General features: G+C 43.3%; 1 protein-coding gene across 6 annotated transcripts in view; it reads left to right on the top strand.

Moving 5' to 3' along the window:
• The window catches only part of tns2a (tensin 2a), a 61,011-nt gene extending 36,426 nt beyond the window's left edge, over positions 1-24,585 (top strand). For 4 of the 6 annotated variants that reach the window (XM_005944810.3, XM_005944813.3, XM_005944815.3 and 1 more), the window contains exons 4-28: positions 2,863-2,901; positions 3,311-3,352; positions 4,753-4,802; positions 5,113-5,296; positions 5,594-5,644; positions 5,731-5,853; positions 7,663-7,727; positions 9,177-9,260; positions 10,897-11,009; positions 11,717-11,777; positions 12,135-12,210; positions 12,535-12,664; positions 14,825-14,890; positions 15,133-15,249; positions 15,427-16,998; positions 17,222-17,387; positions 19,957-21,077; positions 21,164-21,295; positions 21,400-21,495; positions 21,591-21,668; positions 21,778-21,855; positions 23,462-23,630; positions 23,716-23,784; positions 24,087-24,116; positions 24,418-24,585. In XM_005944810.3, coding sequence (XP_005944872.1) covers positions 2,863-2,901; positions 3,311-3,352; positions 4,753-4,802; positions 5,113-5,296; positions 5,594-5,644; positions 5,731-5,853; positions 7,663-7,727; positions 9,177-9,260; positions 10,897-11,009; positions 11,717-11,777; positions 12,135-12,210; positions 12,535-12,664; positions 14,825-14,890; positions 15,133-15,249; positions 15,427-16,998; positions 17,222-17,387; positions 19,957-21,077; positions 21,164-21,295; positions 21,400-21,495; positions 21,591-21,668; positions 21,778-21,855; positions 23,462-23,630; positions 23,716-23,784; positions 24,087-24,116; positions 24,418-24,556 — 4,851 coding nt within the window. In that variant the 3' untranslated portion in view covers positions 24,557-24,585. The remainder of the gene's footprint in view (positions 1-2,862; positions 2,902-3,310; positions 3,353-4,752; positions 4,803-5,112; positions 5,297-5,593; positions 5,645-5,730; positions 5,854-7,662; positions 7,728-9,176; positions 9,261-10,896; positions 11,010-11,716; positions 11,778-12,134; positions 12,211-12,534; positions 12,665-14,824; positions 14,891-15,132; positions 15,250-15,426; positions 16,999-17,221; positions 17,388-19,956; positions 21,078-21,163; positions 21,296-21,399; positions 21,496-21,590; positions 21,669-21,777; positions 21,856-23,461; positions 23,631-23,715; positions 23,785-24,086; positions 24,117-24,417) is intronic. The other 2 variants (XM_005944812.3, XM_005944811.3) reach the window with 2 other exon arrangements.
• Positions 24,586-27,732: the final 3,147 nt, after the last annotated feature.

Here is a 27,732-nt window from a genome sequence, read left to right as displayed (position 1 = left end):
TTAGAAAGGACTGCTGTTTGAACGGTCATGTCGCATTAAATCCGTCTTTTACGTCACTGACACAAGACAGACGCCAATTATCAGCGCCGGAGAAGCGCCCGAGAAGACATCGCGAACGCTTCCTGGCCATCCAGCGTAGATGTCAGTGAAACTGTTGGGAAGACAACGTTGGAGAAACGTGAACATTTTATTTGTACTGTATAATCTGCAGATTCTGACAGAAATCTGCAACTATCCTTTGAAGCACCCTCCTCTAAAACAGCAATTGTCACGGCTGGCGGAGGGAGCCGTGTGGTGTGGAGGAAAAGGAGGACCCAAGATGCAGCAAACTGATGATACGAGTGACGTTTATTTACACGGTGGCAGTGGCAAAAACAGGCAATGAAGCATGAGTAATTACAAACGGAAACCTAAACTGGGAGAAACTAAGTGACAAACCTGGGACCATACAAAAGGGGTGCGGGGCAGAGAGACGCAGAGACAGGAACACCATAGAACGCAGAGATACACGGAAGAATGCAGACGAGCCGACAACGAACACAGACCGACACCCACTATATATACACACACACGGTAATCGGGTAATCGCACACAGGAGGGAAGAACAGCTGATCTGAATACACATGATGACTGGAGGACACAAGCTGAGCACAATGACAACAGACACAGACTTTCAGAACAAAACAGGAAATCTAGAACCCGAACCGGACACAAGGGGGGAGGACACAGAATAACTAGAACAGAGGGAATTAATCACAAAACACAAAACGCTGGGTCAACGACCCAGGACCATGACAGCAATAAGGATCATTATTAGGTAATTTACATTATTATGTAAATAACAATATAACCTAAAGCAAAAACTGGGAAACGTAAAGTCCGAAGTCTTTATATTAAGGGCCATCAGTCAAACAATATTGTTTGCTCTGGGTCTGAACTTCTTTTGCGCATGCGGGCCGCTTTGAGGGTTCACACTAGAGCGCGTTTGCTGTCGCATTTTATTTGTAGTGTGAACGAGCAGACAAAAAAATCAGATTTGATCAAAAAATCGGAATTGAGCATTAAGACCTGCAGTGTGAACGTAGCCTTTGAGAGGACACAATATATATATATATTTTATTAATAAAGCTTTTTACATAAATAATCTTGCCAATTATAGGGTCTTTAGATGATTTTAAGTGTATTGGTAATTTATGCAAGACCCAAATTCAAAATTACCTTGTAGGCTATGTAGGTTATATCACAGTTGTTGTTGGGCAATCATGTGAAGCTCTAACAACCTGAACCCTAATGTTTTACCTTTTTTCATAAGTTGCCGTTTCGTGAGGGTTCTTTAAACATCTTTAAATCTGTAATGAGTCAGTCCAGACCCTTTGGTTTAACCAGCCAGCAAGCATCATCCCCTTGAATGCTGATTGTTCAGCCTATTTATGCGTTAATGGGTGATTGGTTTATTTGATTTTTTTCTGGAGTCTACTTTTTTATTTTTAACACAAACTGTTCTTTCCACCAGCTCTTTATCTTTCTCCATGTCCCTTGGAAGTAGGTGAAGTTGTGCCAAACCTTTGGATATATACCTGCTGCCCAGTCTGTGAGTCAGCAAAACGATCCCAAAACCATGTACAACCTTTTTCCTTTTGTTTTTTGTTTTTTCTAAAGGCCTTGTTGAGTGAGATCTTGGCAAGAAGACACCATATACCAATCAAACATAACATGGCCTAATGTTGTGTTTGTCCCCTTTATGCTGCCAAAACAGCCCTAAACCAATCGAGGCATGGACTCAACACCTCAGACTCATTGGTGTGCTCCTCAAGCTATTTCTGCTTTGTGGCAGACCAGATCATCACACAGGCAACCTTCTTCCTTTGCATTAGTTCGAATGCCCACGTGCCCATTGATGGTGCCTTTAGTGGTGGACAGGTTGTAGCATGGACTGGTTTACAGCTATGCAGCCACATACGCAACAAACTGTGATACACTGTATAATCTGATGCCTTTTTATCAGAACCAGCATTTTTATTTGTTATTTCTTTCAGCAATTTGAGCTACAGTAGCTCAAATCGGACCACGTGCACCAACCTTCACTCCCCATATGCATCAGTGAGCCTTGGCCACCCATCACCCTGTTGTTGGTTTACCAATGTTCCTTCGTTGGACCACTTGTGATAGACACTAAACACTGCAGTCAGTGACCACTGCTCAGATCCTTACATTTGTCTGTTTTTCCTGCTTCTAAGACATCAACATTGAGGACAAAGTGCTTACTTGCTCCCTGTTATATCCCACCCACTAACAGGTGCCATGATGAAGAGATAATCAGTGTTAGTCATGTCGTCCGTCAGCGGCCATAATGTTGTGTTTGATCGGTATATAACTGACTGTGAGAATGTTAAATAGGATTTTAATTGTGTGGATCTTGAGTGTGATGCACGTTATATCTTCTCGAGTACAATTTTAATACTTTTCACAAACCTTCATTATGTCTTTGTTTGTAATTTGCAAAAACCAAAATGGAAATGTAAGTGTAGAGCTTGATGGGCAACATAGCCTTGCAGTCATGGGACTAATCATGTCGCAGCTTCATATTAAATACAGATGCTGTGTATGAGTGGACTGTATCATCGTAAACCTTCCAGCTTCTACTTAACGGCTTCTCAGTTTTATTTGTGGATTTTCCTCCCTATCATCTTGTTTTAGGAAGTAATTGCTTCTCACGTCTGACCTCATCACTCTGTCCTCAAGCGAAAAGGATGTTTGGTTTTGTTGCTTTTTTATCCTCTTTGTGTGTGTGTGCGTGTGTGTGTGTGTGTGGGCATGTGTGTCATTCATGTATTCAGATGTGTCTGCATTTGTGTGTTCTAGGTGACCTCTGCATGCACCCCAGCTCCCTCCAATGATCTGGTAAGTCCCCTCCATTTCCTCATTTCTTTTCCTCAAAAGAAACTTTTCCCACCCTGTCTGTCCATAGTTAGGAGGCATGGCTCCCCAAAACCACTGTATGGTTTCCTCTTGCTGAATTCCTTTTGGGAAGCCGAGCCCTCAGCCCAGTTAGTGCTCATTCCTCGAGCTCTGTGGGATTTCAGTCCACAAGAGGAAAAAAAAAAAAAGAGTTGATGTAGGAAGTAGTAATGTTTACCTATTAGGGAGTCTGTTTGTTTAATTAACTCTCCTTTCCTTCCTCTGTATTGCCTCCTCTTCTCTCCCCTTTCTCCCCACTCTCACCTCCTTTCAACCTCCTCCCTTTGCCCCTCTTCTTCTCGCTTTCGTTCACTTCACCTTCATCCTATCACCGCTCCTTCCTCACATCCAGCAGCGTAGAGGGACGGCTCCTTCTCGACACATCCAACACCTGGTGAGCATACTTAGACCTCCATGCTCTCTCCTCGTCCTCCTCATAACCCTCATGCTTTTTCGCTCTGTATCTTCCCCCTTTTTCCTACACGCCGCCAGTATCAAGCTGTCTGTCTGGGCAATGTCCAAACCTGTCAAGGAATAAAAAGTTTGTGGCTTCACTCATTTTGATTTATCACATACTAAACAAATCGAAGAGAGAGCGATGGCAGATACTTTACTAAAGGCCATGAAGTATGTAATTGAGCTCAAAGTGATTTATCCCTTAAAGAACTAGTGTGTTGGGCAGATTTAACCTACTTCTTCATCGTGACATATTTTAGCTTTGTAAATGTGCAAACAAAGGATCAAAGTGCCTCAGAACAAGAAAGGGTTAATAATAATCTGCAGATTAGATTTTTTTAAATTCATCCCATAGACTGTAAATAAAACATGGTAAGTGCCTTAAACCTAAAGAGCGAACAAGGGGCTTTGGTCTCAAGAAGAAGTCTGGTTCTAGAGAAACCCGTGGCAACATATTATATGTAATGTATAAAACATTATGTTTATTTTGTAACATTATTGGTCAACAATAGAACAAAAGGTTCACAGCAACAAAACCTCTCACTAACCAATGGCTGAAATCACTGTGGTTGTGACCGTCTTTTATGTACTGGAGCTGTTCGCTTTAAATGGCCTGTATTTATATAGCGCTTTACTAGTCCCTAAGGACCCCAAAGCGCTTTACATATCCAGTCATCCACCCATTCACACACTGGTGATGACAAGCTACATTGTAGCCACAGCCACCCTGGGGCGCACTGACAGAGGCGAGGCTGCCAGACACTGGCGCCACCGGGCCCTCTGACCACCACCAGTAGGCAACGGGTGAAGTGTCTTGCCCAAAGACACAACGCCCGAGACTGTCCAAGCCGGGGCTCGAACCCGCAACCTTCAAATTACAAGGCGAACTCCCAACTCTTGAGCCACGATCGTCCTGCCTTCAGGCTGAAATCTTGAAGGAGGATCGTGGTTCCACAACTTTAATGCCATACCTTTGCTCTCTGCCGTTTTATCTCAGTGTAAATTATATCTCCAGTGGAACATTAAAACAATGCACAGGTCAATGCGATGACATGATTTGACATCTTAATTTATTATAATTTACTTAACTTACTGTGTACAAGATTGACTAGAGAGTGTCCAGTTTACTGTGAGAGAAGAGATGAACAAGTTTTCAAAGGAGGCCTGAAAGGCAAACTTCAGGGACTTGAGGGTAGTCCATATCCAATGTGGACAGATAAGTAACTTGCTCATTTGTTATCATTATCAAAAAGGGCCCAAAGTACGTCATTGTTAAAGTGGTAATGAGGTATAGATGAGCTTTGACTGTGTCTTATTGCATATTTGTTTTTTCTACAGGGATCCACCAAATCTTTAACCTACACCAAACAGAGAAACACCCTGCCAAGGTAACACCATTTCATTCATTTTTCATGTTGGGGAAGTTTCTACAGAAATCATTAAATACAAATGCAAATAATGTCTCTACACTGGCACAACGCTCCGCTTGCTCTGAAACTTGCACCATCTTATACCTGTTCCTTAGACAAACGTTTTTATTGCGTGACCTGCTTGTGAAGCACTACCCAGTTTCTCTCTTACGTGATGGTTTCTCTCCATTCATCCAGTTAGGAGCTTCTTCAGAGTGCGTCTCAGGGTCTGTGCTAAGCTACCACAAACAACCCACTGACCCCTGCTGTCTCTTTTCGGTTCCTCCAGGAGTTTCAGTGTGGACCGTGTGATGGAGCGAGTGATGGAACGAAACTACGACTTTGACCTGACCTACATCACCGAGAGGATCATCTCCGTCTTCTTCCCTCCGAAGCTGGAAGAGCAGAGATACCGGCTGAACCTGAAGGAGGTGGCTGCCATGCTCAAGTCCAAACACCAGGAAAAGTTTCTGGTGAGTGAAGAGAAATGCAATACACTCATCAGCTGAGTTATACCGTAAGTACGGAAGCCTTTGCAAGACATTGTTTACTCCTGGGAGCATTCAGCTAAATACATTTGAAGCATTTGAAGCATTGTTGCACAATACACTTTGGCATATAGCCACAGGAAGCGACAAAATAGAAACCCACAAATAAGCAGTCTGTTTGTTTTTTTCTGTCACGCCCATAATAAAATAATAGTGATGACAGCTTGTTACTGTGATGCAGTGTAGTGATGATATAAAAAAAACAAACCTTTCTGTTTTCAGCTCCTGAATCTTTCTGAAAGGCGCCACGATATCACCCGACTGAACCCAAAGGTAGGACTTCCTGTAATTCTTCATGTTAAGAATTCACTTCAGAAACGTTCATTTAATCTGCTTCTCCCGTCTCCACCCACCATCAGGTCCACGACTTTGGCTGGCCCGACCTCCACGCCCCACCGCTGGATAAGATCTGTGCCATATGCAAGGCCATGGAGAACTGGTTGAACTCTGACCCCCAGCACGTGGTGGTCTTACACTGCAAGGTCAGACTTTAAGGGCCCTCTGAGGTTTCTCAGACGGACATCACATCATTTCCCAGGCTTTAAAACAGGCACATGCGACGTGTCTGTAATGACTGATGTTTCCAAACAAGCTTGCAAAATATCAGGGCTCACTGATGCATGCTGGGAGTGAAGGCTGGCTCATGTGATCTGACCCAACAGATCCGCTACGGTTGCTCAAATTGTCAAAAGATTTACTGCTGATCCTGTTAGACACGTGTCAGAATAGACAGGGCATCACTGTTTGTTGTGTATGGGGCTGCATAGCTGCAGACCAGACAGGATCTGTGTGCTGACCCCGGTCCACCTCAGAAAGCACAACAATGGACACGTGAGCATCAGAACTTATGTATCATTACAGCATGTGGAGTAGAAGTCCAGCCCATTCATCAGACCAGCCCACCTTCTTCCATTGGAGCAATGGAAGTAGGTGGGCTGGTCTGATGAATCACATTTCTTTGACATCAGCGTGGATGCTCAGGTGTGTCACTTACCTGGTGATCACAAGGCACCAGGATGCATTATGGGAAGAAAGCAAGCTGGTGGAGGCAGTGTGATGCTTTGGGTTATGTTCCAGGAGAAACCTTGGGTCTTACCATCCATGTGCACCACATTTATAAATCAGCAGCATTTGTGAATTCTAAAATCTCAACCAGCAGCTAGTATTAGGATTCAGCAAATTAATTTAATGAATAAAAGGAAAACGTTTTCTACTGTAGCGTACCATTCTAGAAGTGTGAAGTAGTATAAAGATGAAATAGTGAAGTGAAGCATATCCAAATTATACTTAGCAGTATCGGATCCCAACACTAGCAGATGCCTGAAACAAGCCTGTGAAACTGTGAGCAGCAATATTATAGAAACAAATGGCTAGCTGACCTTTGGGCATGTGACGTTACAGTTTAGTATTTCTCTTGCTTGCTTGTGCATGTTTAATCAGACATAATTGCTCCGTAAAGAACACTTTATTAGATACTGCTGTTCACACAACTTGACTAGAACCAAAATTGCAGAGTGCACCATATAATTCAATAAGCTCCTTCCACCCATGGTAAAAAAAATTAACCATGCAATTAAGATCAAACTCTGTCATCCTGACATTTTACTTCCACGCCTTTGCACATCGTTTAGAGACTCTTTTCCATCGTCCAATCAGAAGAGAGGTGGTGATTTGAACGCTTGGACCATTACTGAACAGTCACCAGCTAATGCTGGTGGTGTCTGAGCTCCCAGACCTCGTCTAGATGTTTTATTTATTGGTTTTTGGTCAGGAGAATTGAAATCCTAAAACCAGACTACTTCTGTGGTCTGCCAACTTTCCAGAACATTCCAGCTACAAGCAATCCTTTGCCAGCTGCAGATCACGCCAGGGACGTGAATAAACAAGTTGTTGTCAATGAAACGTCCTCCGCTGAGAGATCTGCTGTGCAAAACAAGCTTTAATTTGTGCCCAGCGTGTGGAGGTGCAGCCTCCCTACTGGGATCTGGAAGGGTCACTTCAGGAATTCGGAGCTGGAATGTCTTTGGAATGTGTCAGGAAGTAAAGAGCAACCAGTGTGAAAAAAACACCACAGGGAGCTTTTTAATTTGAAGTCAAGCAGCCTTTTTCACATCTCGCCGTGACACTCCCATGTGTCCTGCTCTTCTGCTTTGCTCCTTTTTTTTTTTTCTATGAAAAATCTGTTAAAACCATCTGGTCTTATAAAGCGTGAAAATGAGCTGTCCATAACACCTGAGGGTGAGATCAGCACATCGTCATCATTTCTTTGTCCTCTCCTCTCCCTCTTACAGGGTAACAAAGGTAAAACTGGCGTCATTATCGCAGCCTACATGCACTACAGCAAGATCTCTGCAGGGTGAGTATGTGTTTGTTAATGTCAGAGACAATCAGAGCAATCAATCAGAGTATCTGCACATTTAATGTGTTAAAGACTGTCTGGGGCAATAACCTGTTTACGTTCAGTTCCCAAGAGCAAACAAACACAGTTAAAACAGTCTAAAAGTGGTCAGTGTTGTTGTGCTCCCAGATGTTCCAATCAAGAGTGCTGTCCTGGCTTCCATTTGGGGGGAAAGAGATCATGTGCAGGGGCTGCAATGACTGATATGCTCCGCTGCATGAAACACTTGCTTTGTTTTGGTTGTTTAGTTTTACCTTTAGGATGTTGTGGCCCAGACTGGGGTGATCCAGTATTGTGATTGTGACAGATTACCACCGCACGTCCCTCATGATTTGATATTATTGCAATGTTTAACATTATTGCAAGTTTTGCAGTATTGCTATTTATAACCTTTATTCAACTGTAAATTATAAAACCTAAAACATGCCATAAATCTTGCCATAAGTCGGAGTCTGTCTGCTACTGGTCTGGTATCAGTCTGCAATTGAATGGGAACAAGCTGGCTATTACATGCAGTCTGTTTGTGATGATACAGCAATTAACTGTGATAAATGGTTAAAGATCACATATATCATGTTGTTTACATGGACAGAAAGTCACATGTAATTATCACATTTGTGCTCTTCATCCTTCACGTTTTCTAAGAATATAACAGAATACAACCAGCCGACAGCCGGTTAAAGTCGAGTCCCCTCGAGTTGTGCTCGTAATGTCTCTGAGCAACTGCAGTCAGTCCACGTTTGCTCGACTAACATTATCTGAGGGTTTTGGTGCCCTCTGATTCATATTATACTAAGAATATTTTAATGTATTCAATTAAATGTCAATATTTGGTATCTCTATCGATATAAAATCGCAACATAAAATATCGCAATACTTTGCCATATCGTTCTTTGTTTGGGCTCAGGTATAATAGACTGCAGCGCATGCAGTGGAGGCTTGTACCCAACAAGCAATATTATCGGAGCATCGATGCGTCAGCACTTGAAGTTTGAAGCAACGAGCAAAAACATGTTCGGCTTAAATTCAGCTACTCAAACATGCATAACCTAAAATGCTTTTAAACATATTCCAGCAGTGAGGCTGATGTGTGCAGGTTTATGTACGTGCAGGACAAAGATTTCCATTCAGACTTGGATGATAAGTCATTTGATAAATGAAGCCCTCCGGATTTTGCACAGGAACAGTGGAAACTGGTTTATCCTGTGGCCAATGCCAGCTGTATCCTCTCCATGTACTTTCTGGCATCTAGAGAGTCTGGTGCAAGTCCCATGATGGAAATTGTTGGCTACTTAATTTATTCTAGTGCGTGTGTCTGTGTGTGTGTGTGTGTGTGTGTGTGTGTGTGTGTGTGTGTGTGTGTCTGTGTGTGTGTGTGTGTGTTTGTATTTGTGCATTCATCTACAGGGCGGACCAGGCTCTCAGTACTCTTGCCATGAGGAAGTTCTGTGAAGATAAGGTGTCCTCGTCTCTCCAGCCGTCCCAAAACAGGTAGAGGCCACGGGATGATCTGAGTGGAAAATGAGTGGGTGTGGGGGTGGGGAGAAGTGGTGAGTGTGGGTTTCCCACGTCATACTAAAGTTATTAAATGCATCATCCTTCCATCCTCTAGGGGAAGGAAATGTATTTTAGGATTCTGGATTGGATTTATAGCTCAACAAATAATATAATGAATCAGAGCTCCATATCATTTAGCTGCCTCAGCTTCTGGCCGACCTGTCAGAGTTTTGGGCATTTAAATAGAACAACACAGCTATTGTCAATCTTGTTAGTAATAATCATGCTTTTCCTAGTATGAAAATGATTTTAAAAGGTGAAATGAAAGAAAGATGGAGCTTGTAAATTGAATAAAAAAGTGAATTTGGCTCCTTAGATGGAATATAATCCTTTCCCTTTGACAGAATAGTAAGTACGCTTACCCCAGACACTTTAAAGGGGACCTCATTTGTTTTTCCTTACTTTCTGCCAAATATCTAATTTTACAGTGTTGGATGTTAATAATAATTCCATCCCCAAATACTCAAATAATCCTGTATAAAATGAATCCCTGTGAGCAAAGGTCTCAGGGTTCAGATTGCCCTGAATACTGGCTTCTACTGATGCGATGAGCTGACACTTTTACACGGTTATCTGCAGCATGCACAGAGCACCCGACTACCAAGCACCAGGTGCAGCTCTTCAGGAAGCTTACGTTTAGAAGAAAGTGGAATTTGACGGCGGGTGTTTTTTAAAAATACAGGAGCTAAAAGGGGATATTTCACTGAGAGGGAGAATCCATGGGTTTCAGGAAGGTCCAACCAGCGTAAGATATAGAAGTGTGAATCATTTAGAGCTACTCTACCAAAACTCTACATATATGTCCCCTTTAATAAAATGTTAATACTTCAGGAAAGAGTTTAGCATTTTCTGACTTATCTTTATGTGTATATAACATGTATTTCTGTATGCTTACAAAAAGAAACTAGAGCCAGAAGTTGTGTAGGGTGCAATCCGCTTTAAACAGAGGGAACATTTCATACTTCTAATCAACAAACTGTCCATATACATGCTGTAACTGGATTTAAGGTGGTTTTCTGATGTTGTGCTGTCTTACTTCAGAAAATGAAAAATGTATCACTCCCAGTCATTTTTACCTTCAATTATATAAACAGATTCAATTTGAGGTCAGCACAGTACCATAATAATTTTATTTTGTCTGCAAAATTCTTATTGAATTAGTTTCCTTTCATATTTGTCACCTGGTTGCCCGCTTCTTTTGGAGAACTGCTGAGTTGAGCTCTTTGCCTGCTGAGTGTGCAGCTTCACACATAGATACTTTTAAAAGAAACTCACGTCTTACGACGATTAAAGGCCAACACAGAGCTCAAGGAAATGACAACTGATTCAGGAATATCGAATCACTTCCAGCTGTGTTGGAGACAAGAAGACAGATGGGAAATGGAAACGTGGAGTCCACACAGCCGGCGTTAGATATTTCTTGCTGCTTTCGTACCTGGCTCTCCGCTGTTGGGGGCTGTCTGACAGCAGCATGGCTCAGCGGCTGTTTTACATTTATCATTTGTCCTCAGAGGTGGTAAATGTAATTTTCCATGATAAGAACTTCTCATAATCCCTCTTTATATTCCAGGTATATATATTACTTTGGAGGCCTTCTGTCTGGGGCGATCAAGATGAACAGCAGCCCTCTCTTCCTTCATCAAGTACTCATCCCGTCGCTCCCCAACTTCCAGGGGGAAGGAGGTGTGTTTCCTGACCTTTTGACCAAATCACTGAATAAAAAATGTATTTCTGCCTGTTCTTAACCCCAAACCTCTCTCTCATACTCAGTGTGGAATTTTGATTCTGCATTTTGAAGCTTCAGTTTTAACAGTTTGAGCATTACTGTCTATTTAGATAAAAAAAAGGCATGCGCTTGAAAAGGTGTCAACGGAGCAAACGTAGTCGAGAGGTCCAGTTCAGCAAAGCCTAACATCAAAGCCAAAACAAAATCCAACTGGATTATTATAAAATACTAAATGTATATTTGTTTAGCTGAAGAGATCCGAATCGTTGCTGCAGTTGTGTTCATTTTATGGTCGAAGTCAGGCATTGGGGATGGCCTCAAGTGGCCATTGGAGGAACTGCAGTTCACCCCTCAGGGTGTACCCCGCCTCAGCTGCACTTTTCTCACTTGCTAAAATACAAGTGAGAAAAGTGTAAACAGACTTGAGGTATCTAATCTCCTGTCTCACTCTGCTTCCTTACGCAGATAAAATGCACATGCGGCGCCATGTTTTTCTTGGCTAGGTGCTGGGACAGTGTTATTGAATGCAGATGACATGCACGGTCACATACAGCCTCTACCCACACACGTTAATCTGATGATCGAGTCCACGAGGAGTCAGCGCATTCCTGTCTTCGTGCTGATAGTGCCTGCCATGTCTAAAATCTCTCTCTCCTCTTTCCAGGTTACTACCCTTTCTTGAAAATCTACCAGTCCATGCAGTTGGTCTACACTTCAGGCATATAGTGAGTCTATCTTTCTGTCGTGAGGCCAACTGATAGCCCGGATAAGCTGAATGTATTTGTTTGCTCTGGGATGTTTTCTTTCATGCGCTGAAGTTTCAGCATCATCGCAGAGTAATTAAAGAGACGGGAGTAAAGGGATGCGTTTCTTCTCCTTTACTCCACCTCCTATCATGTTTTCATTTTTACCTCAAGGCTTTTTCCAGGTTTAAAAGTGTTGAGAGAACATGGTCACAGATTGTGGTAGTATAAAACAAGTGTAAACAATCGATCTTTCACACTCCTTACACCCCCATGTACACCCCCATGCTTTCCGTGGATACGTAACAGGCTCGTTTGTGTACCCTTTATTGTCCACAGTGACCTTCAAGGCACTGGAGGCAGAAGACTGTGTGTGACCATTGAACCAGCACTGCTGCTAAAGGGTGACATCATGGTGAGTCATATGGGAAGGAAATGACAACCAGAAGCCCCCAGTTATGGGTGGGGGTGGGATTATGACTAAATGACTTAATTTATGCTCAACAAACATGAAACGACTGTGGTAAAATCTCTAAAATATACATTTTGGTCTGGAAAAGTTTCTTTTCCCTTTGTTAACACGGAGTCATAATTTGTTTTGTGTGCTCCGCCATTTCCAAAGTTGTAGGTGTCACTCATGTGGAACACAAATCCCTTTATTTACTGCGCCAAGCTGTCATTATCCCACATGCACTTTATTCTGCAGCTCTTTTTCCTCACTCTCTGCTGCCCTCTGCAGGTCAAGTGCTACCACAGGCGAGCTCAAAGTGCTGACAGAGACACCGTGTTCAGGCTGCAGTTCCACACCTGCACCATCCACGGATCCCAGCTGTGGTTTGGCAAAGGGGAGCTGGACGAAGCGTGTACTGGTGCGTCACTCTGGACCACTCTGGGAAATTCATTGGCGGTGTTAATTTAATGATTATTAATGATTAGCATTTAAATACAGCACTCTGATTATAGTTCTAAGAAGGTTACCATAACAACTCAGAGGAATCTGTTTCAAAACCTTGATTATGACAGCTACGTGTAGTATGTGCAGTTCAGTAAAAGTGCATGCACTCTAAAATTTAAGCTAATTAAAGCAAAATGACAATTCAGGAATTTTCATTTTAGAAAAAAGAAAATAAAAGATGTTGTTTATCTGGACTATGCAGCCTATTCTGCCACAAAACTAGCTGCACATGAAAATGAAGCTTACTTTTCTTTGCTTTGTGCTCAAAGAAAGACATTTTGCTGTAGCTGCATGCCTGTTTTTCAGTTCAGCGACTTTACAGTCCACATTATTAAAATTTAGGTGGCATATTTTAAAATTATTGATTCAAGAATGAAGATGTTAAATAGAAATCGTGACAAATGGATCCACAGATTTCTGTACAGTCAGTTCTGCTTGGCTTCACTTGACTGAATTTGATCAGGATCACATTTCTTTGGCGTTTTGTGTTTGGTAGCTTCTAAGCTTGCAGGTTCCCCTGCACACTGTGTAGAGCACCGCCTGATGGGTCAAAGTTTGAGAAACTGAAGTGATAAGTAGAAAATTTGCAGGTATTATATTATATTGATAATAGCAAAAGAGCCAGTAATATGCAGTGTCAGCTGAGAGCCCAAAAATCACTGTTATCCAATATGTACATCCAGCCTTTTCGCTTGCACACAGACATTTCTGTGCATTTTGTACTGTATGTACTGTAGATGATGACATTTACACGGATTTCAGTTTTATGTTGAGAAACGTTATTCTAAAAAAGTCCCATAGTTTGTGCTTTTCAGATTGTTGAACCACTTCAAGCTTTACTTTTGAGAAACTGCCTCTCTAAGAAGCTCTTGTTATACCCATTCATGTTACTGTCATGTTGCCAGTTAACCTAATTATGTGTGTTTTATGCTATGTTTTATGAGTTTATGAGATTTCAGCATCCCAGCTTTTTGGAATTAGCTTAGTATAAAAATAATCTCACTTTAAACATTCAGAAAGAAATGATAAAGCTCCCTACATGCCCGATTTTGCTTCTGTGGATACTTTGAAATTGTCACTCTGGCACAACTTGTTAGTGGTGGTTGGATAATCACCACTTACAACTAACTGACATAATAGCAGCTCTTTGAATTGGCATTGTGGGAATATATTCACAGCGGTTTGGCTTCTTAATGTCATGGTTAAATAAATCCCACAATAGTAGTAGCTTAATCCCCATTGAGGATATAATAGCAGCTCGCTGGAGGAGAGGGTAGTGAGCGTGAGCTGTGCTATACCGTACATCGCCAAATATCCCACAGAGAGATTGAATCATATCTAATAAGTGCTTATCTGCTGCTTAAGCCCATAATGAATATGCTCATTACTTCATTTCCTCGTCGTTTTTTTCCCCCTGAAATGACAGAATATGTGTGGAAGCATGTTCTTAAAGCTCTGTGGCAGTCGATCCGTTACACATGAACACATGACTGTGGGTAAATACAACTCCAAACACATCTGTGAAACGCATTAGTGTATTTGATATCCTGAAGCAGCAGTTTGTTTCCTTCACATATACTCTACATGTCTCAAAAGCACCAGTATGCTTTCATGAATCTGGATCTCATGTGGAGATTACGCCGATATTTCAATTCAATTCACTTTTATTTATATAGCGCCAAATCACAACCAAAGTCACCTCAAGGCGCTTCATAGATACAGAGAAAAACTCAACAATCATATGACCCCCTATGAGCAAGCACTTTGGCGACAGTGGGAAGGAAAAACTCCCTTTTAACAAGAAGAAACCTCCGGGGCGGGGCCATCTGCTGCGACCGGTTGGGGAGAGAGAAGGAAGTCAGGATAAAAGACATGCTGTGGAAGAGAGACAGAGGTTAATAACAGATATGATTCAATGCAGAGAGGTCTGTTAATACATAGTGAGTGAGAAAGGTGACTGGAAAGGAAAAACTCAATGCATCATGTATATTTGTAGACTGTGGGTATATTTCTTAAGCTAGGAACAAAAATATTTATCCTGATCGTGGGGAATATCCTTTTTCCTCCTCCCCAGATGAGCGTTTCCCATCTGATGCCACAGTGGAGTTTGTCTTCTCCTCCGGACCAGAGCGGATCAAAGGTTAGTTCACAGTTTCTTCTGGGGGGGATAATAATAAATAATCAAGCCTCCCACAGTCCAAAGACATACAGTTGGTGGGGTTAAGTTAACTGGTGATTCTAAATTGCCCGTAGGTGTGACTGTGAGTATGAATGGTTGTTTGTTTGTTAGCCCTGTGCTGGGATAGGCTCCTAGAAAAAGGAAAAAAATGTTTTGATTATATTTTGAGGAACAGAACTACACGGTAATAAATGTCTTCTCAGGCCGTGAATACCACAAGAATGATCCGGCTGTCACAGTGGACTACAACACCGCTGACCCCGTGGTTCGCTGGGATTCCTATGAAAATTTTAACCAGCGATACCAGGATAGCCTGGAAGGTAACCGATGTCTTCATAGTCGTCATGGTGGAGCGGTAGAAGCCTTTAACAGCAGCACTCATGGTGGTAGCCATTATTAAGACAGAGTTCAAGTATACTTAAGTCTACTAAAGCTCCAACAGTAGCTGATGTTTATTGTGAGATTAAAAACTACGTTTATCTATCATTGCGTCGTAGATATTGCCCACACCAGAGGTCCTCTGGATGGTAGCCTCTACGCTCAGATAAAGAAGCGGCGAGGTCCAGGCTCTGGTTCTCTCACCTCAGCCAACGGCAGCATCGCAGGGGGAGTAGCTGCAGAAGACAGGCCCGATCACCGCATCACCCAAGGCTCTGACTCCGGCCTTTCAGCACATTCCCTCCATTTGAACCAGTCTTCTATCCATCCAGACCATCAGGAGGAGTCCAATCGTCCGCCGCCGCCCACCAGACAGGAAAGGGAGGAGCTCGAACGTCTTCTCGGCGGCATCGAGGGAAGCCGAGATGGAGAGCGAGAGACCGCCATTTTGGATGATGGAGATTCTATTCAGTCTGAGAGAACGGGCACGCTGAGGCTCAGTCGGTCTTGTTCCTGCCGGGATGGTTACCGGTCGCAGCGCTGTGCAGAGCCAGGATGCGACCGCACCCTTCTCATGCCTAATGGCTACTGCCTCGATCGGGCTCCAGGGACCAACGGCCATCACGGGGCTCCTCCTTCAGCTAGCCCCAACCCCGCTGCTCCACCATCACACATGGATCTGTGCCAACACTATAGCCCCCACTCCCACCAGTCCCTCCCACCTCCAGATCTGGTGTGGGACCGTCAGAGTGGCTCGCCACACTACCTGCACCGCTCCTGCTCAGAGGCTCCGTCATCGCGTCATACCTGTCCTTACCCATCAGCAGACCTTGCCCCTCATGCTCACAACCACCCCCATCACCACCCTATGTCTGTCCCAGGTCGCCTTTGCTATCGGGAAGATGAGTACACACCCTATCACCACCCTCCTCCACCTCACAGCCACCACCATCCCCACCAGCACCAGAAACCAGCCACCAGCCCTACTTACCATGATATCATGCTAATGGATGGTCTTCCGCCCTCTGGCTGTCCCTGCAGAGACTGCAGCATGAGGAGAGAGGACTCGGTGGCCTATCACACCCTCAGGATGGAGCGTGGCGACAACTTCCATTGGGACAGAGAGGCGGAGCTTCATCAGAGGGAGGTGGGGCTTAGGAGAACGAGGGAGGAGTTACCCAGGGGGTCAGAGCTCCACTGGGAGAGGGACCCAGGGCTGAGACGAGGCAGAGAACTGTCCCTTCACTGGGAGCGAGACAGGGAGGCGGAGCTGCAGTGGGAGAGGGACAGACAGGCTGAATATTGGCACAGGAGAGCCACCGTAGCCTCCTATGGCCCACAGGGCCAAGATCTTCTAGCCTTTACCTTTGACCCCTTGCCATCAGGTCACCCAGCTTATCCAGAGGCATCGAGGTCCCACGCTCATTCCCACCTGGACATGAAGTACAGCAGCAGCAGCAGCGGTTACCAGACACCACGTCAGGTGTGCCCCTGCTCACCTTACCAACCCTCGCCATCTGAGAGCAGGGGCTACGCTTCAGGCTACCAGTCCGAGTCCACATCCCCGCTGCCTCCTGCTTCCGCTGTGATGGGCCACTGCGGCCATAGCAGCGGACCAGCAGAGCATAACCACAACCACCATCATCACCATCCAGACTCACAGCAGTCATACAGCTCTGACTCACACACTGGTGAGTCACATTAAAACAAAAACACGCAGTAATGTAGGAATAATGAGGAACAGCATGCACTGAAAATTTGGTTTTAACTTGATACATGCCTTAAGCACAGACTGGGTTTTTACAGGGAACTTGCATAAGAATCAGCTGGGAACATATTAACTAAGTAACAGCTGATGCTGTTTACTGAGGTCATTTTTAGTAAAAATGCTTCATTGTTTCCATCCTCTGTCAGATGGCCTCCGTAGTTCTGGTGAAAGCGTGGGCTGGAGGGATCACATTACCCATGGTTCTTTTAAGAGGGTGCACAGAAACGGCCATGTCGCGTGTTCCACACCATCCGACATGTCTGGATCGCCCACTCCCGTTCACACCAGCAGCCCTCTACACACACAGGAAAGGTATTCCACTGCTACCCAACCTTGGTAGTGTCGGATGAGCTGTTTCTCACAACCGTAGTGGAAATAAATATGTAGCTATGACAGTGAATCATAAATAATGTTAGTCTAATTAGAACACCATAGTCAAAAGCTTATTTCTTTCTATTGGAATTTATATTTGGTGGCATGGCTCATGGGGAAAGTATGATGAAGACACAGCACAGAACAGAGCGGTCAGACGCCATGAAGGAGCGGGGGTGCCAGCTAACATGCAGCTTGTTTTGGGATCACTCGCTAATATCCTGGAGTCTTTACTGTAAAATCTCAAATGAACTGTTACTGTACAGTTTAAAACTTTAATTCTGATCAGAGCACAAGCCAGACCGATGCGCAGGAGTCCGATTATACAACCCCAGTTCCCAAACAGTCTGGAATGAATGCCAGGATTTGCAGTCTCATATACTCAAATTTTATTCACAATAAGACACATAATAAACTGTTTAAAAATAAAAAAGTACAATTTTAAGAAAAATATTAGTAACATGTTTACCGCTGTGTAGCACTCCCTATTCTTTTAACACATCTGGAAAGGTGCTATCACTTTAAAGGTATATACACATTTTAGTGCAGCTTATCCTCCAATTTAGATCAAATCTTTTTCAGGTAAGGCTTTGGATATTTCAGCAAGACAGTGCTAAACCACATACTACGACTTTGGGTCAGCTTCTGTTGTTTAACTTCCGAAGACCCAAACTCTTTCATGGCATGCATTTTTAAGATCTCTTTGCTATTTGGGCTGATTGGGACCTGATGAATGTAAAAACAAAGAATTACTTTCTTTGTTTTTACCTGATTTTTGTTTCTAAGAAAAAGAGATCCACATATGAAGACATTCACTTTAAATTTTGATAGAACAGTGGCAGTATAATGTCCTGGTAAGTGGATATCAGGCCCTTGTAGAGCAAAATGTAGTATTTTGGTCTAGACAACCCAAAATGTGATGTTCACATATGGGGACACCAGGTCCTAGGAGGTTAAATGTGGGGTAAAAATAACAGTAAACGTGACAGTCAACACACAAAGGTTCAGATAGTTCTCATTAGGGCTGCTCGATTATGGCAAAAATGATAATCACGATTATTTTCACTGAAATTGAGATCTCGATTATTTGACGATATTTATTTAACCCTTTAAGACCTACTATAGAACCAAGTCCACCAGAGCTTATATTATTTTTATTTATTTTTTTTACATGCTGTAGTGCCATTTGTGGGAGCATTTCAAGTTGCTATACATCAATACAACTGTTATAGCCCATATTTTAATAATATGTATGCATTAAGTCCTTACATAAATTGCAAAAAAGTGCAATAAACTACAAAGAAAATTTAAAATCGCTTTTGTTTTGTTTACATATATTTCTACTTGGAGAAATTTAAGAGGTTTATCCCTCAAAACTTTAAATACAATAAAGTTGCAAAAAATAGTTTCCCACCACAGGAAATTTATTTTGAGTGTCTTCATAGTTTTATTTTGGAGATACAGCAATTTTTATATACTGCAGGAAAAACAAAAAACAATCCTATGATGCAAATTTGCAAAGAAAACAGCATGTGCATCATTTCACTGTGGGAAGTGTTACGAACAGCTGATAGGAACGGCAAAGCGTGTTTCTGGAATATTATGTTTTTGTTCCTGCAAGCGCTTTTTATGCAATTTTTGCAAAGCTATATGTGGAACGAAACCGTGACCGAGGACAAGCTGATGGCATAAGATGTAAGTACAACTCCTCCGGTTTCATATGCAAAACAAATTATTGCGCTAGCTTACACGGTTCAGGTTCTACAGGGATTTAAAAATAGTTACGCAAAACGGCGCGTGCTGCTCTGACCGGCTTTAAAGGGTTAACAATAACTTTAAAAAATAATATAAAATAGTGTGCAACACCACTGAAGTTTTTTTTTAAACTCTTTTCAACCAACGGCAGTCACTCTCCTCTCCAAATAACTTCTGCTTAGCTTTCCGAGCTTCCCTCGGGTCCTCTTAATCAGCGGTCTCCAACCTTTTTTGCGCCACGGACCGGTTTATGCCCGACAATATTTTCACGGACCGCCCTTTAAGGTGGGAGGGGCTAATAATCGGCTCAGTCATTTTTAATGATCGTTGAAAGCCCAGATCGTAATCGTGATTAAAATTCGATTAATTGAGCAGCCCTAGTTCTCATAGTGGATGTTTGAGGTTTACTTTGTCATGCTCCAAAAAGAAAAAACACATTTCAGTGTCCTACATACTGAACTGGATGGAAACAAAGTAATCACCCTGATGCCCTAGTATCAATTTATTACCAATACCAGTGTATCGATCTGCCCAACTCTAATTTACAGACTGTTGTTGAAAGAAAAGGGGATTTTCTTCTGTTCAAGCATTTCACGCAGGGTGCCCGTGTTGGGGGCTTTGGGTTTGTATTTGTTCTTGATTAATTTACATATACAGTATATCGCTCAGGTGTTTTTAATGTATGAGAGTTCACTCTGATATTACAGTGAAGAAATTGCTAGTCTTTAATAATAATAATATGTGTCCATTTTAGCCCCAGTCCAGGAAGGAGAGAGTATGATATTCGAACCACAGACATCATCAGTGACTACGAGGCTCCCCAGACTCACGAGGCCCACTGTCACACTAACGTCATCCAGGAATCACCAGACAGGCAAAGAAGCAGCACAGAGCGCCTGGAGCCACACACCAAAGAAGCACAGTCACACACAGCCTCACCGAAACAAACAGAATCCACCAATCAGTGCCCTGCACCAACAAACATGTCGCCAGCTGCTCCTCAACAGCAGCACTGTAGCTCAGATATGTCCTCAGCTCGTGATTCTGTGACACCAACCACCACAAACCAAGCACACTGCCAGACACCTTCTTCCCCTGTCCATACCTCGCCTATATCAGATGCACACCCTCATCCCGCTGGCCCACTGCAGACCTTTTCTCCTGCAGGAGCTGGTGGTCCACCATCTGAAATGTCACAGCCTCAGAGCCACACCCAAGCTACCAGCTCTGTGGGACCATCTGTAGCACTGGTTAATGGATCCTCTCCGACCAGGGAGTCTCACGCAGAGGTTCCTAAACACACCAGCACCACCAACCCAACATCTTCTCCTGCACCATCATCCCCACAGCCTGGGCCCAGCAGCATGGACGGCTCCCCTGTGTCTGATGCACCAGTTCCCGGATTCGCCACCTTGGGTAGAAGGTTGATGCTGAGTGGGTCCGACCCCCACAACCACCTAAACCACACGCACGGGCCCCCACATCACAACTACCAAGCCAGCACGGAGCAGAGTGCAGCTGTGGACACCAGCAAGAGGCCCTGCTACTCTCCTCACACCCCACAATCCTATTCGAGCTACACCACAATCTCCATCCCTCTTCCTCACCCTCAACCCCCCTTGCCAGAGAAGCGGCATTTGCCCGGACATTCGGGTTCACCTAGCAATGGGGTAAAGCCAGCTGTGGGTCACGTGCCTGCCTCCACTGCTCCTCAGCATCAGCACCACGTCACGTTTTCTCCCACGGTGGGGGAAATTGCACCCCCTGCTGACCAAAATGACCAAGTAGAGGCAGAAACTGCAAACAGGGTCAGTGTGAAGTTTGTCCAGGATAGTTCCAAGTTTTGGTATAAGCCCAGCATCTCTAGAGAGCAAGGTAAGCTCTTTAGTTCATACTTGTTTCTTTTTCTTCAAAAGCCTACATAAGTAAATTTCCTAAATTATCACTGTGCTTGGGCACAGCAATCGCAGCACTGAAGGAGAGGGAGCCCGGCACTTTCCTAATCAGGGATAGTAACTCGTTCCAGGGAGCCTATGGGCTGGCTCTGAAGGTGGTTACACCTCCTCCCAATGTCAGCAACCACAGCAACAAAGGTGAAAAATGATTGCCTCCATCACATAGATGTCTCATTTTGACAGATTTGTCCCTCTGCTCTGTTTTTGTTCCTTTATAACTTTTTATGAATCTGCTTTTACAGTGAGCGACCCTCTGGAGCAGCTGGTGAGACATTTTCTGATTGAAACTAGTCCTCGAGGAGTGAAGATTAAAGGCTGTCAGAACGAGCCCTACTTTGGTACGTTTCATTCCATCTATTTCCAGTTAGAAACGGGCATTCCTGTGCACCTTGCTGTCTCAGATCTATTAATGATTTCCTCTGTTTTTTCACAGGGAGTCTGTCTGCACTCGTTTACCAGCACTCCATCACACCCATCTCTTTGCCCTGTGCTCTTAAAATCCTTGAGAAGGGTAATGGAATATTTGAAGGCCACACAGGCCTTCAAATAAATAAATCATGTGTTTCAAGGTATTTTGTAATCTATCAGATATAATTCATGGTTTATCTGTCTGTTGTCAGATCTCATAGGAGAGGTGCAGGAGGTTCAACCAGTCAGTAACATCAGCACAGCTGCTGACCTGCTGAAGCAGGGAGCCGGTAAGTTCTCTCTTTCTCTATTCCTGAAACACACTGTGTTATGTATTCATGTATGAACAGTTAAGTGCAAAGGAAGACTCTTAAAGTTTAAATCTTATTTTTTTAGATTACAAAATAAGTACCAAATTGGTACTTTTTTTCTTTCCTATAAAGTCACATTTTTTAGTTTTCAGTTTCTAAAACCTTTGCACAGGTCAAATAATAGGAAACTGATGCAATACTGGACATAAAGCCTGGCTGAGAAATGATGTAACATGCAAGGAATAGATGCACCAGAGAAAATGCAAGCACTTCTGTCCGGTTTAAAAAAAGAGGAAGCCAAAGAGGAAGTGCCAAACAGTCGACCAGTAACTAACGGCTGTCGAAGAAAATTCGACTTGATCATTGTTCCTCAATAAGAATGCTCTACATACTGCCGAATCATCATATTACTCAAACTGTACACAAGCTATTCAAGCCCACAGAAACTACTTCTCATCTCGCCTCCATGACACAGTGTGCAGTATTCCAGAATTTATTCTCCAGTAATATTTCCAACATCCATTTTCAGCTGAATTCTTCTCGAACCCACTGTAACATCTCAACTCCAGCCCTGCTTAGTTAATAACAGCCTCTGAGCTGAGTACTGAAACAGCTCTTAAACGACCTCCTCATATCTGATGCTGGCCTTCTCAGCATCCTCCTTTACCTCAGAGCTGCTTTTGACACCACATCGTGTCGTCTTCTGTTAGAACGACTGGCTAACACTGGATTTAGTGACGCAGCCCTTCAGTGGTTTACAGTTTGTTCAAGGCTCGACTGTTCACTCTCCATCAGCCTGAGTCACACAGGGATCAGTGCTGGGCCCCCTGCTATTTATAACTCATCCTCTCAGAAATATCTTACATCACTTTGGTATACAGTTTCATTTTTATGCAGATGACACACAACTGTATTGGTCTATAAAACCCAGAACTTGTCTTCCCCTCACCTCCTGCCTACAGGGCATCACCACTAGGATCATGGTTCAAATTCAGTGGCAATAAAAGTGACATTACCACCCATTTTCATCCAGCGTTGGGTCCCCATTCCTCAATGGATCCAAAAGAAGATTTTGCTTCTCGTTTTCAAATGTCTCAGTGACTTGGCACTGCCATACCTTTCAGACCTCCTTCATCCTTACACTCCTTCTGCTCAGCTTCAGCTGCTCTTCTCACTGCTCCTCGCTTCAGATTTAAGACCACGGGTGTCAGAGCCTTTAACTGTGCTGCGCCTCATCTTTGGAACTGATTCACAACAAAACCTTCATTTTCTCATTAGCATATTGGCTATAATCATCTTCTTTTGTATGTTTTACAATCATATTATTCCTGGATTTAATTCTTTTCTTCTTCTTTTTTAAATTGCTGTTCCTTGAATGGACACTTGAGTGTGCTTCCAAAAGTCTGCCATGTTAAAATGCCCGACTTTACTCCAGAAACGAGCAGGCGGTGATGGCTGTGAAGCTAAGGGACAGGTTTCAAAATGCATTTCCATAAACCAGTGATGTCACGATGTCTTCTGTACGTCCATTGTTTGTATACAGTCTGTGGTCAACACGCTGATGTCTCTGTCCTTCTTCCCTCAGCCTGTAACGTCCTCTATCTGAACTCTGTGGAAACAGAGTCCCTGACGGGCCCCCAGGCCATTGCCAAGGCAACAGATGCCACATTGGGTCGTAGCCCGCGTCCTGCTGCCACAGTCGTCCAGTTCAAAGTGACATCACAGGGTATCACGCTGACCGACAACCAGCGCAGGTAGGAGATTCCCCCCTGGATTCTTATTTTTAGAAAACTATTTACATTAATTTTGGCACTTCTTTACACGTCTGTCTTCTTCCAGAGTTTTCTTCAGGAGACATTACGCAGTGAACAGTGTGACCTTCAGCAGCATCGATCCAAAGGACAGGAGGTGGGAAACTCAGAAGAAAAAGACATCTTTGTGTCTTGTAGCCTTAGTTAGAACCGTCGCTAATGAACAGATAGCAGGAACTCACTGCATCATGATCATTCATTGCATTCGTTGCCTTGAGTCCTCGCGTGAGTCTGTACCCGTGTGGGGCTAATGAATGTGCGTGAGCGTCCACGAGAGACGCGAGCATGCGGACTGCGGCCGAGGCTGCGGATGCATCAGCTTGTTTGGCAGCTCTGCCTGTGTGAATGTGCACGCCTGAGTCTTCTGTCTCTCTCTCTTTGTCTGTCTCTTGGATTTAGGTGGACTAACTCAGACAACACAACTGTTAAGTAAGTGCTCTGTTTGTGTTTTAAAGGCTGACAGGAAGTATAGACGTGTGTATGCCGCTGCATGGCATCAAACTGTGTGTGCATCTTGGCAAAATTTATCCTGCAAACTTTTGATGATTTAATTAGTAAATTATAAGTCCTACATGATCACGCCATACGTTACACTAATTGTTTCATGGTAGTTTTATGCAGTAGGCTGTCACAAACTCAAGAGTCCTTGTGTGATTGCCTTTGCTTCTCTTTTTGTTGTCTCTTCCTTTTTTCACATCCTCTCTTTTTTTCTCCACCCTTCCCATCTCAGGGTGTTTGGTTTTGTCGCTAAGAAGCCCGGCAGCACGGCAGAGAACGTCTGCCACTTATTTGCTGAGTTGGACCCCGACCAACCTGCTTCTGCCATCGTCAACTTCATCAACAAGGTCATGCTGTCTCAGCGCCGATAGAGGGAGACAAAGAGAGGAAAACACTCTGAGAAAGAGGCATGGGCAACATATACAGTCACTCTGCCAAGGCCGTTACTGTTCATTTATGACTAGGGATGGGTATTGATAAGATTTTCACGATTCCGATTCCATTTTCGATTCTGTTTAACGATTCGATTCTTTATCGATTCTCTTTAAAAAAGGAGAACACTAAGGTCGATTAGCTTAGAACTTTGTTTTATATCTGAACAAGGTAGAAATTTAGGAGTAACATGGCCTTACAAACCCAACCGTGAGATCTTAAGAGATCCACAGCCTACGGCTCTTCAATGGGGTGTCACAGGGTCCCCAGGAAAAAAAATGTAAATGCAAAATAATAAAATAAATATTCTTCTGTAGCAATAACAAAGTATAACATAAATCATTCTGTAGCAATTACACAAGAATATCCAGTAATGTCCAGCCTACAATTAAACACATTCACTTACCGAAAATCGGGGCATCTGCTGTGGCAAATGGGTTCAAGCCTTTTACCACAAACTTAGACGAATGTCACCGAGCAGTGACTATCCTGGCCTGAGAGGAGACGCTACCGGTAGACTGCAGCGACAACTGCCAGCATCTGAGCCAGACTCTGTCTCTCTCATCATGGTCACCTAAATGCACAGTAATGGCAGGTTTTGTAATAAGGCAGATAGCTCTAACATAATATGCACTGTTAGTTGATTATTTACCTGCCGCATTAACGGGAGAGGACGTGCAAACGTTACCGCTGCTGCTGGGTTGAGATTCACGAGTCCGGAGCGGAATTAAAAACACGACATTCATTTAAGGTCATCGCGTGTTTTGTGAGCAAATGCTTTTGCATATTCGTAGTGTTTCCTCCCTTAAATGAAATATCTACTTTGCAAGTATTGCAAGTTGCCCTGTTGTCATCCGTTTTCGTAAAGTATAACCAAACTTTTGAGCGTTTGAGCCGCTTACGCGCCGTGTTTCCTGCCAGGTAAATGATGCTCCGCAACGTGATGACGTCATTCGGGACGACTGGAATCGATAAGGGAATCGTTTGCAAAAATGGCAAACAATTCCAAGGAATTGAAACAGTGGGAACCGGTTCTCAACAAGAACCGGGTTACGATACCCATCCCTATTTATGACTCTGTGCCTTTGTGATGAGGAATGTTGTTGAGTGTTTAAAGCCAACTTAAAATCAGTGTGAGATCCCTTCTGGTTGTTTATTTGTTTCTTTTACAAGCCATGATGTACAGTGTCACAACTCCAAGTTTGAGGAGGCTTCAGAGGAAATGGCTTTCCAACAAAGCAAACGAGCATCTACCAAGGGCTGCTATCACGAAGCAAGCTACCTTTAGGTTTGCACTATCACAAAGTTGGCTCACTTTTACCTGTCTTAGGTTTTTTGTAGCTACAAGTGGCCTATTTGACCTACACAGAAGCAGCCGAAACAGGGCTCCAGAGTCCAGAGGCCCTGGGTCACATTTGTCTTTTGTATCCCATATATGGACCTTGAGGTGAGAGGACTAGTGTTGTGAAGCCTCATTTAGACAATACTTGGATAAGAGGACAGAGGATACTCCACATCCATAGGCTTATTACTTCTCAGTCATAAGACTGAGCCCAGAAAAGTATGCCCTGCTTTATCACCTGTTTCACTCTAAATAGTACCGTAATTTACAAAATGAAAATTATTGCAGGAGAGCTAAAATTTCCAACTGATATCACAAACCTGTAAGGGAATTTCAATTCTGTTTCATTTATATAGCACCAAATCACAACAGCAGTCACCTCAAGGCGCGTTATATGGTAAAGAGCCTACAATAATTCAGAGGAAACCCAACAATCAAACCAACCCTGTGAGGCAGCAACTTGGCAACAGTGGGAAGGAAAAATTCACTTTTAACAGGAAGAAACCTCCGGCAGAACCAGGTTCAGAGAGGGGCAGCCGTCTGCTGCGACCAGTTGGGGGTGATAGGACAAAAGAAACTCTGTTGAACGTTCACTGAGCTCTTGAATCAAGGCAGAGGAAGGGTCGGTTTCTCTAAGAGTTGTATATTTGAATCTGATGTTCGCCCCCTACTGGCCATGAGAGAGAATACAAGTTTAAAGTCCATCTGGATTGTCCAAGTCCTCTTTTTTTTTAATACAATCTATGGTACCTCGGTTTCATTAAGGAGCATTAATAGGTTCTCAAGGCTTTCATAAGAGCATCTTATTCCATTGTACTAATCAAATTATTTGTTTTATGTTAGGGGAGGTCTCACTGTTTCCTTTATGTTGCCATGAAGTCCTCCATGGTTGAATACCATCTAAAGACTTTTTTTTGCCATTTAGCCTTGATAATTGCAGAAATACACATGGATACAAACCATTTTATAACTGGCTTGTAATTGGCCTCTCCTTTCCTGCTCTATGATGAATAGACGGGAAACCAGATTTAGCTGAGCTGGCTGATAATGAGCTTCATGACTGTGGGTATCCAGGCTCACTGAACCCTGTCAGAATGTCTTTGTTGGTCCAGGCCTGTTTTAATGGTTAAGCAGAACTTTTATAACCTCAGTCCTGCCAGTTTCCAGTAAACCAGTGACAGCGCTGAAGTGCTGCAAACGGCTTTGTGGTAGCAGTTACAAAGACGATGCGTGCTTGCACCAGTATAGGCTGTAAAAGCTTAAGGAAGGTCACCATTCAAATATAATGATTTCCTTTAAAAATGACTGGTGTTCATATTTTGTACTGATACAAAACCATGTATTTTTTTCTTTGTTAAACCATGACCAAAGCCCTGATGATGTAATTTACTCTCTGTATCTTTGAGATGTTCAGGTGTTCACATGTATGTACAGCACATTTACAGTCACGCCTGCCTTCAGTAGCTCGTTTATCAGTGTAATCAGAAATCGACAATCGTGGGTTTTTGTTTTTCGTTTTGTTTTCCACTCATACACTTCTAGTAAAGCAGACAGAGGAATAACTAATGAAAGGAAAAAGGAATGTGAGGTTTTTTACCTTTTAACAAGTGTATGTGTTAGGGAGAGGCGTGTGTGTGTGTGCGTTGAGTGTCCAGGTAAATATGCGGGCAGGTATTGTTACGTCCACTGTTAAAGACTTGTATGTGAAAAGGGGGAAAAGCTAGTTGTGGGAGGACGTATAGGATATAAGCACACCATTGCCGTGAAATGCTT

This window comes from Haplochromis burtoni, unplaced genomic scaffold, assembly GCF_018398535.1.
Source record: "Haplochromis burtoni strain Fernald_Lab_line unplaced genomic scaffold, NCSU_Asbu1 Contig_415, whole genome shotgun sequence".
In the NCBI taxonomy this organism is placed as follows: domain Eukaryota; kingdom Metazoa; phylum Chordata; class Actinopteri; order Cichliformes; family Cichlidae; genus Haplochromis; species Haplochromis burtoni.
Note: the sequence above shows the minus strand (reverse complement) of the source record. Positions and strands in the feature narration are given on the sequence as shown.